General features: G+C 41.9%; 1 protein-coding gene across 1 annotated transcript; it reads right to left on the reverse strand.

The window, feature by feature from the left end:
- Positions 1 to 278: 278 nt before the first annotated feature.
- Positions 279 to 4,430, reverse strand: gnpnat1 (glucosamine-phosphate N-acetyltransferase 1). The gene is made up of 6 exons (XM_024135973.2): positions 4,261 to 4,430; positions 2,451 to 2,614; positions 2,018 to 2,080; positions 1,668 to 1,795; positions 1,380 to 1,441; positions 279 to 797 (listed from the first exon to the last, which is right to left on the reverse strand). Exons 1-6 carry the CDS (start codon positions 4,266 to 4,268, stop codon positions 650 to 652), a joined length of 573 nt encoding a protein of 190 aa, XP_023991741.1. The 5' UTR covers positions 4,269 to 4,430; the 3' UTR covers positions 279 to 649.
- Between the last annotated feature and the right edge of the window lie 6,242 nt (positions 4,431 to 10,672).

Raw genomic sequence — 10,672 nt, forward strand, 5'->3', positions numbered from 1 at the left:
CTATACATGATTTTACTTATGTACAACTTGAACTTCCTGAGGTCTGAAATAACCCATGATCACTAGTGAAAGCAATTCTGTGCTGCCCAATAGGTTGCAAGCACAGTTAGTCTAAAGGGCACAGCGATCAAAGTCTTTGCCAATGAACAGAAAATACAATTTCAGTGGGTGATTGTCAAATTTCCCAAAATAAATATGCAGTACCTTAGCATAATCAATGTCCCAAGTTCTGCCCTACATCAATCCAACAAAAATTATATCAAACCGTTACCAAATGGTCAATGTGGGACTTTTTACTTGCCTTCGGATATGTCATGTGGACCAGTCTGCAAATCTTAAATTGCAATTAACACATGTAAATATTAACTAAACCCTCACATTTGTAAAACAGAAAAAGAAATTATTCAATGTGTTTCCTATAAAGCGCAGAGAGCACTTTATTGCATGTCCCAAATTCCAGACTGGCTTGACATTCCTTTGTTAAGAAGCTGGGGAAGCCAGGGACACAATGCCAAATCTCCCCCAGGTGAGGTAGCTCTGACGGTGGGGAGACGACTTGAACGTTGGGGGATCCTGGGATGTTGAACCAATATGACAATGTCCTGGAACCAATTTCTTCAAGTCAAATCCCAGGGAGGGAGAACGACCCTCAATCAAAGAATCGACACTGCATGTAAGTCTCGTCTGATGCCGAGTAGCTAAACTTTGTGTAGAAGGCCACGTTCTTGGGTGCACATTCCAATGTTATTTTGTAGCAATCTAATTTTTTGCTGAGGAGTGTCAGGGTCGACACTAACCTGAAATTGGTGAGAGAACAAGAACCGTTAACGAAGAGTTTAACAAAGGACAATAGCCCGCCTTGTTTTGCAAGACAAGTTGGCTAAAGCTACAACCTCACTGTGAAATGTAACGCCCATGTTTACCAGCTAGTATTACAGAACGGGTTGGAAGAGAGGCAAGGACTACCAATTAATTCAAACTATATTTTGGTATTTTTTTCATTAGTTTACTGTTCATACAGTCCCAAAATATTTTGCATGTCAGCAGTCAAGTCATGATGGGGCGGCAGGTAGCCTCGAGGTTAGAGAGTTGGGCCAGTAACCAAAAGGTTGCTAGATCGAATCCCCGAGCTGACAAGGTAAAAATCTATCGTTCTGCCCCTGAACAAGGCAGTTAACCCACTGTTCCTAGGCCGTCATTATAAATAAGAATTTGTTCTTAACTGACTTGCCTAGTTAAATTAAAGTAACACTGCTTCTTGTCAATAGGATTTTCAAGAAGCAAACTGACTGCTGACATGCAAAACATTTTGAGACTTAACAGTGGAAGTGTTTTTTTTTGTGTGGATTTTTCCTTTAAGCTCAGTGGAGACTACTCACAGTTTCCCCAGCTGTTTTCCCCGGCACACGTCACTGACAACCACCTCCTCCACCCTTCCTCTCTGTGAATGAGACAAAATGTCAGACATTTTGAAGTCTTCAATGGGCTGAATAACATTGTGACAAACGTGTGGTTTTGAGCAAAATATCCCATTGTTATCAATGCAATGTTACGTGTGTGTCTGTCACGATTCGGACCGATAAGATTAGACCAAGTACATCAATCAAAAAGGAGTTGACACAGATCCAGGGAGGGTTTAAGGTAGATTGCTTGTTGGTAAACCCTACCTTTGCACAGGAATGAATGAACTTGTGCTCTGTGATCAATGTGGCCGTGGCAACAATCTGTCCCAGGTTTGTGTCCTCCACCACGATGACATAGTAGTCCCCAGTCTTTTTCATGTGCTCAAATTTCTCTATGAGAGAATATACAGGATCATTTTGGGTAGTGTGTGCATCTATATCTGAAGGACAGGATATCATATGGCAAAACACTTATTGAGGACCTTTTTACTGAAGAATGTGTGTTTTCTATGATTGTGTAATGATGAAAAATCTGAATATACATTCACTTTACAACATGTCAAAATGAACCAGTCAATGTGTATTGCCATGCCCAGGCTTTGATTGGAACATACTAATAAACTGCTCTGGCGTAACATCCCCTGCAGTTGTGAGTTGGGATAACACCTTGTAGAATCCTGTGTAGCAAAAACAACATTGGAACTATTAGGAAACTTACATTCAACATTTTATTTTAGACATAGAATAGAATGCACGACTGTTGAACCAGACAGGTCAGTCTCATTGTGAAAACACTGACTTTCAGGAATGCTACTATTGTAATACACAAGTCAGTCAGTCTCTTATTGTTGTTCAGCTAAGTCAGTCTTATTATTTGGAATGTGTCAGTCAGGGTCGTGCTCATAAGGGAACACTGTAGCAAAAGGTTTTGCAAAGGAAAACTCAAAATGACCGTTCCTGCTTCAGTCCGTTTTCTTCCGGTTGGTGCCGAATGCACACAACCCAGATAAAGCAGTGTGTTGTAGTGGCCCTTCCTTCCTTCCTTACCCCTGTTGAAGTCGGCTGTGCAGAGAGGCCTGAGGACCAGACCTTCCCCAGGCTGGGAGGGGGAGATTGGGGGAGAGAAGGACACTGTCTTGCTACTCCAGTCCAGCTCCTGGAGCAGAGCTGGCTCGAATAGTGGCGTCTCATCCAGCAGCATCCCACAGGCTCTGCACACACACACACACACACACACACACACACACGTTTAATGTTAGCAAAACTGTGACGTAAAGGTGTGGGAATAAAATGTATGTACTAATCAAATACTAACTGTATATAGTGTGTAAATCCTTTCTCCAAGATTAGCTTAATATGTTTACTTTTGAAATGACGAATTCAGTTCTGATGTACAGACAGTGGACTTTGACCGAGCAAATACGGTATAAAATAGTAATGAGGAACAAAATGAGTCTAAATTTGGGTTGAAAGACACTCAGGGCAGTTTCCAAAATGGTAGACAATGTCAGTGAGTGACTAACATTCAACTTGAAGAATTTGTATGAATCATTTATTGATACCATTCTCTCCTCTTGGCTTTGTAAGGTGAAATAACTCCTTATCTCCATGTCCCATTTACTGGGATTGAATTACAACTGTATTGTGTTCAGGATATGTTCTCCTATACTCTCCTCCTATCCAGGACGTGTAACAGGAGTTGGACCTACCCCACTATGTGGACACACTTGGGTGCAGCCATAGAACAAGAATTTAGGCCTACCGTCCACCTTTTGCCAAGTAAGGGAACTGACTGATGGTGGTCAAAGTCAATTATCTTGCCTAGAATTGTTTCATAAACAGCGAAGGACTGGTCTAGTTATGGAAGTGTTTATGTCTTTCCCTTGATGAATCTAGAAGAGTAAGGTTAGTTCATTGCTAGCGGTCTGTGGTAAAACGAGCTCAAGTAAAAAATACTTTAAAAGTACTACTTAAGTCGTATCTGTACTTCACTATTTATATATATTTTTTTACTTCACTACATCTGTAAAGAAAATAATGGACTTTGTACCATTTTTCCTGACACCCAAAAGTACTTGTTACATTTTGAATGCTTAGCAGGACTGGAAAATAGTCCAATGCAAGCACTTATCAAGAGAACATCCCTGGCCATTCCTACTGCCTCTGACCTGGTGGACTCACGAAGCACAAATACTTCATTTGTAAATTATGTCTGAGTGTTGAAGTGTGCCCGTGGCCATCTGTAAATAAAGCAACAAGAAAATGGTGTCCTCTGGTTTGCTTAACATATGGGATTTGAAATGATTTATACTTTTACTTTTGATACTTTAATATATTTTAGCAATTACATGTACTTTTGATACTTATGTATATTTAAAACCAATTTACTCAAGTAGTATTTTACTGGGTGACTCACTTTTACTTGAGTCATTTTCTATTAAAGGTATTTACTTTTATTCAAGTATGACCATTGGGTACTTTTTACACCACTGCTAGCTGTCATAAAATGTTCACTATTTACAAAAGGCACAGTAACTATGTTGCCACAAGCACAGATAGAACAATGGTTTAGTTATATAAATCTTTGCCATAAGTTTCCATAGTACCACAATCTTTTTCCTGACAAATGTTTTCCCTGACAAGCTAACGTTACAACAACTAGCTAGCTAGTGAGAGTAACTACCTTTCCGTTTTCTGACACTTGCTAACATGTTTATTATAGCTAGCTAGTTAGCTAACCCTAAATGAATTAATCCGAGATCTACTGGCTAGCTGACATTAGCTACACTTCACAACATTGCTCTTCAGCTATGCTAATGTAGCTAGCTAAATCAAGAAAATATGTCAATGTACTTACGGTGACATCAATGTAAGGGCACGTACAGATGAATAAATATCGGAATGAGATGACTTGATCGATCTCCTTTTTCGAGTGTATCACTAGTTTACATCATTGATCGAAACAGAATATTTTTTCTTCCTCCTTCTGATATCACTCCTATATGACGTGGCAGAGATGCTAGAGCCAGAGACGGAAGAGGAAGTGAGACATCCCACTCCGATTTTTTCTGTTTCATTGGAAGTCAATGAACTAAGTAGACCAGACCAAGAGCCGTATGCAATGCCTTCAGAAAATATTCATGCCTCTTGACTTATTCCACCTTTTGGTTGTGTTACAGCCTGAATTCAAAATTGATTAAATAGCTTCTTTTTTTCCCTCTCACCCATCTACACACAATAACCCATAATAACAAAGTAAAAACATGTTTTAATAAAATTTTGCAAATGTATTGAAAAAGAAATACAAAAATAGCTAATTTACATAAGTATTGATACCCACAAGTCAATAATTTGTAGAAGCAACTTTGGCAGCGACTACAGGCGTGAGTCTTTTTGGGTAAGTCTCAGAGTTTTCCACACCTGGATTGTGCAACATTTGCCCATTATTATTTTCAAAATGATTCAAGCGCCGTCAAATTCATTGTTGCTCATTGCTTGACACCATATTCAGGTCTTGCCAAAAAATTTCAAGTAGATTTAAGTCAACACTGTAACTTAGCCACTCAGGAACATTCAATGTCTTCCTCGTAAGCAACTCCAGTGCAGATTTGGCTTGTGTTTTAGTTTATTGTCCTGCTGGAAGGTGAATTAATCTCCCAATATCTAGTGGAAAGCAGACTGAACCAGGTTTCCCTCTAAGATTTTGCCTGTGCTTAGCTCCATTCAGTTTATCCTGAAAAACTCCCCAGTCCTTAACGATAATAAGTATACCCATAACATTATGCAGCCACCACTATGCTTGAAAATATGGAGAGTGGTACTCAGTAATGTGTTGTATTGGATTTGTCCCAAACATAACACTTTGTATTCAGGACAAAAAGTGAATTGTTTTGCCACATTTTTTGCAGTATTACTTTAGTGCCTTGTTGCAAACAGGATGCATTTTTTTGAATATTTTGTATTATGTACAGGCTTCCTTCTTTTCACTCTGTCAATTAGGTTAGAATTGTGGAGTAACTACTATAATGTTATTGATCCATCCTCAGTTTTCTACTATCACAGCAATTCAATTCTGGAACTGTTTTAAAGTCAACATTGGCCTCATGGTGAAAACCCTGAGCGGTTTCCTTCCTCTCCAGCAACTGAGTTAGGAAGGACACCTGTATCTCTTTCTATTGACTGAGTGTATTGATACACCATCCCAACTGAAATTAAGAACTTCACAATGCTCAAAGGGATATTCAATGTCTGCTCTTTTTTTACTAAAAGGTGCCCGCCCTTCTTTGCGATGTATTGTAAAACCTCCCTGGCCTTTGTGGGTGAATCTGTGTTTGAAATGCACAGCTCGACTGAGGGACCTTACAGATAATTGTATGTGTGGGGTACAGAGATGACATATGAATTAAAAAATCATGTTAAACACTATTATTCCTTGCGATTTATGTGACTTGTTAAGCAAATCTTTTCCACAACAAAATGTGGAAAAGGTCAAGGGGTGTGAATACTTTCTGAAGTAGTTGGGCCAGGTTTTAGAATAGCTGCCATGTTTGCACCGTTATTCTTAACATTTTGGTGATGTAACAATACGAGAGCACCTCCGACAATTCCCCTATGAAATTACCGCTGTAAACAAGCAGAAAAGAGTTGCAAAATTAACAGATGTTTTTATTGATTAGCATTTGGGATAATGTGTATCCAAGTCTGTACTATGTTGTGTTGTCAACAAATTGCATGTCTGCTTTCACTGGACATCCTATGTTTTGAAAACTATCTGAAATAATCAGCACAACGAAGGGTCAATTATCACTTAGTAACAGCTATGGAGGAGAAAGTGGCACTCTATAAATGTTCTGACAGAAACCGCAATGGCCCAACTCTCTATATACAGTGCCTTCGGAAAGTATTCAAACACCTTGACTTTTTCCACATACAGACTTATTCTAAAATGGATTAAATAAAAACATTTCCTCTGAAATCTACTCACAATACCCCATAATGACAAAGCGAAAACAGGTTCTTAGAAATATTTGCAAAAAACGAAATACCTTATTTACGTAGTAAATCAATGTTTCCATTGATCATCCTTGAGATGTTTCTACAACTTGATTGGAGTCCACCTGTGGTAAATTCAATTGATTGGACATGATTTGTGGCTAGTGATACATTACATCAAGATGGCAAGATGCAGTAGATGGTATACAGTACAGTATATACATATGAGATGAGTAATGTAGGGTATGTAAACATTATATGACGTGGCATTGTTTAAAGTGCCCTCGGTGATGCGTTGTGCAGACCTCACCACCCTCTGGAGAGCCTTACGGTTATGGGCGGAGCAGTTGACGTACCAGGCGGTGATACAGCCCGACAGGATGCTCTCGATTGTGCATCTGTAAAAGTTTGTGAGTGTTTTTGGTGACAAGCCGAATTTCTTCAGCCTCCTGAGGTTGAAGAGGCAKTGCTGCGCKTTCTTCACCACGCTGTCTGTGTGGTTGGACCATTTCAGTTTGTCCGTGATGTGTACGCCGAGGAACTTAAAACTTTCTACCCTCTCCACTACTGTCCCGTCGATGTGGATAGGGGGGTGCTCCCTCTGCTGTTTCCTGAAGTCCACGATCATCTCCTTTGTTTTGTTGAGTGTGAGGTTATTTTCCTGACACCACATTCCGAGGGCTCTCACCTCCTCCATGTAGGCCGTCTCGTCGTTGTTGGTAATCAAGCCTCCCACTGTAGTGTCGTCCACAAACTTGATGATTGAGTTGGAGGCGTGCATGGCCACGCAGTCGTGGGTGAACAGGGAGTACAGGAGAGGGCTGAGAACACACCCTTGTGGGGCCCCAGTGTTGAGGATCAGCGGGGTGGAGATGTTGTTACCTACCCTCACCACCTGGGGGCGGCCCGTCAGGAAGTCCTGGAACCAGTTGCACAGGGCGGGGTCGAGACCCAGGGTCTCTTGATGACGAGTTTGGAGGGTACTATGGTGTTAAATGCTGAGCTGTAGTCAATGAACAGCATTCTCACATAGGTATTCCTCTTGTCCAGATGGGTTAGGGCAGTGTGCAGTGTGCAGTGTGATTGTGTTGTCTGTGGACCTATTGGGGCGGTAAGCAAACTGGAGTGGGTCTAGGGTGTCAGGTAGGGTGGAGGTGATATGGTCCTTGACTAGTCTCTCAAAGCACTTCATGATGACGGAAGTGAGTGCTACGGGGCGGTAGTCATTTAGCTCAGTTACCTTAGCTATCTTGGGAACAGGAACAATGGTGGCCCTCTTGAAGCATGTGGGGACAGCAGACTGGGATAAGGATTGATTGAATGTGTCCGTAAACACACCAGCCAGCTGGTCTGCGCATGCTCTGAGGACGCGGCTGGGGATGCCGTCTGGGCCTGCAGCCTTGCGAGGGTTGACACGTTTAAATGTTTTTCTCACGTTGGCTGCAGTGAAGGAGAGCCCGCAGGTTTTGGTAGAGGGCCATATCATGGCACTGTATTGTCCTCAAAACGAGCAAAGAAGCGGTTTAGTCTGTCTGGGAGCAAGACATCCTGGTCCGCGATGGGGCTGGTTTTCCTTTTATAGTCCGTGATTGACTGTAGACCCTGCCACATACCTCTCGTGTCTGAGCCGTTGAATTGCGACTCTACTTTGTCTCTATACTGACACTTAGCTTGTTTGATTGCCTTGCGGAGGGAATAGCTACACTGTTTGTATTCGGTCAATGTTTCCGGTCACCTTGCCCTGATTAAAAGCAGTGGTTCGCGCTTTCAGTTTTGCGCAAATGCTGCCATCAATCCACGGTTTCTGGTTTAGGAATGTTTTAATAGACGCTGTGGGTACGACATTGCCGATGCACTTGCTAATAAACCAGCTCACCAAATCAGCGTATTCATCAATGTTGTTGTTCGCCGCAATGCAGAACATATCCCAGTCCACGTGATCGAAGCAATCTTGAAGCGTGTAATCTGATTGGTCGGACCGGCGTTGAACAGACCTGAGCGCGGGAGCTTCCTGTTTTAGTTTCTGTCTATAGGCTGGAAGCAACAAAATGTGGTCAGCTTTTCCGAAAGGAGGGTGGGGGAGGGCCTTATATGCGTCGCGAAAGTTAGAATAACAATGATCCAGGGTTTTGCCAGCCCAAGACAACTGGAAACTCTGAAAAAAACAAGGTTGAATCATGACCTCAGTGATCTTCAGTTTGGAGCTCTAGAAAGAGGCCCGAGTTCCCAACTTGGAATTCCGAGTTGGATGACCGTTCAAAACTTATTTTCCCAGGCAGAGCTAGTTTTTTCAAAGTTCCCAGTTGTTTTGAACTCACTGAAGTCTGAGATTTCCCAGTTCTGAGTTTCCAGTTGTTTCGAATGCGGCAGAAGTCATGCTGGATTGACAGCATGTCCAATGTTGAATGTTTATCCTTCTAAGGTTGGAAAAGAGACCCTTAAACCCTGACTTGGACCATACATCCACTGTATAGCAGGCTAGTTATTGTTTTGCTATGCTTGCAGTTAGCCACTGATTCCTTCCAAACCACTCATTGTTGTGTAATGTTTATGTCCAATGGCCGATGAGCACCGATACGTTTTACCTATAATTTCTCTTCATATGACAAGGATGGAAAAGGATTTGCCAGTAGATTGTCGACTTGATTCATAATGATGACTGCTAGCTTGCTAGCTAAGATTCTGAAAGTATGATGTTGACATGATCAGTCCAATCAAAGCCACGGTACATATAACGTGATTTGACATCATTTTATCTGTGGTCAATGACCTTGAGCATTTTTGGATGGGCCCTTAAATAATATATTTTGAAACTTTTTTTTCCAATTTCGTAATTACCATCTTGTCTCATCGCTGCCACTCCCCAACGAGCTCGGGAAACACGAAGGTCGAGTCATGCATCCTCCGAAACATGACCGCGTTTCTTAACACCCGTTCGCTTAACCCGGAAGCCAGCTGCACCAATGTGTCGGAGGAAACACTGTTTACTGACAATCATTGTCAGCCTGCAGGCACCCGGACCGCCACAAGGAGTCGCTACAGCGCGATAAACCAAGTAAAGCCCCACCGGCCAAACCCTCCCCTAACCCGGATGACGCTGGGCCAATTGTGCGCCGCTCTATGGGACTCCCGGTCACGGCCGGCTATGACACAGCCTGGGATCGAACCACAGGCTGTAGTGACGCTGCAATTCTAAGGCAGCACCCAAGGGGCTTGAATTTTCTAGCTCTCCCTGTAGATTTTGCAGTGACGAAATGTCAAGATGAGGGACAGAACACTGAGCCAATCACGGCGCAACTAGAGAACATTACAAACGCCTACGCTCCGTATTTTCCGCTGGCTGCCCCACCACCACAGAAAGCACTGAGCTAGGCTGAAACAAATGCTTTTTTTAGCTGCCTTATTCAAGAAAGCAAAAAAGAGATCATGTTTGTATGCAGCTTTATTAACTCAATGAAAAAAAWWTTTATTTTGACATTGTTTGCAAATGTTCACTACTGTTCAAAAGTTTGGGGTCGTTTTTGAAAGATTTTTAATTTTTTTGTCCATTAAAATAACATCAAATTGATCAGAAATACAGTGTAGACATTGTTAAAAACTTATTGTCAATACGGGGGCGCTGTTTTCACTTTGGAAAAAATCGTGCCCAAATGAAACGGCCTCGTACTCTTTTCTAGATCATACAATATGCATATTATTATTACTATTGGATAGAAAACACTCAGAAGTTTCTAAAACTGTTTGAATTATATCTGTGAGTAAAACAGAACTCATTTTGCAGCAAACTTCCATGCAGGAAGTGAAAAATCTGAAATCGAGGCTCTGTTCCAGGGCCTTCCTATTCAATTGCCTGAAATCTATGGATATACATGCACTTCATACGCCTTCCACTAGATGTCAACAGGCAGTGGAAGGTGGAATGGGGTGTCTAGCTTGATCTGAGGCCGAACAAGAGCTTTTGGAGTGGCAGGTCAGGAATTTTCTTTGTCTACCAAGGCGCGCCGCGGAGCTCGACATTGGCTTCTGAAAAGCGTTACGTATACACGGCGTATATCTCCGGCTCTGATTTTATTTGATACATAATAACATCATAAAGTAGGTTTTTTCAACCGAGTTTTATCAGTTTATTCAGCGTTTATTGGGACTTTTGGAATTTTCCGTTCTTTGCGCCAAGAGTTGATGGGCATGTTCGCGCCACATGGCTAGCTAAGGTTGCTAATTCGACAGGAGAAAAGGACATTCTAAAACCAAACAACGATTTATTCTGGACCAAGGAC

The sequence above is a fragment of the Salvelinus sp. IW2-2015 genome, unplaced genomic scaffold (assembly GCF_002910315.2).
Source record: "Salvelinus sp. IW2-2015 unplaced genomic scaffold, ASM291031v2 Un_scaffold702, whole genome shotgun sequence".
Classification (NCBI taxonomy): Eukaryota; Metazoa; Chordata; class Actinopteri; order Salmoniformes; family Salmonidae; genus Salvelinus; species Salvelinus sp. IW2-2015.

Excerpts from the sequence above, each read along its gene's own strand:
- gnpnat1 (XM_024135973.2), bottom strand. Across the intron at positions 1,442-1,667 it reads TCATTCATTCCTGTGCAAAG|AGAGGAAGGGTGGAGGAGGT; the intron begins GTAGGGTTTACC and ends TCTCATTCACAG. Across the intron at positions 798-1,379 it reads GGAAAACAGCTGGGGAAACT|GTTAGTGTCGACCCTGACAC; the intron begins GTGAGTAGTCTC and ends CACCAATTTCAG.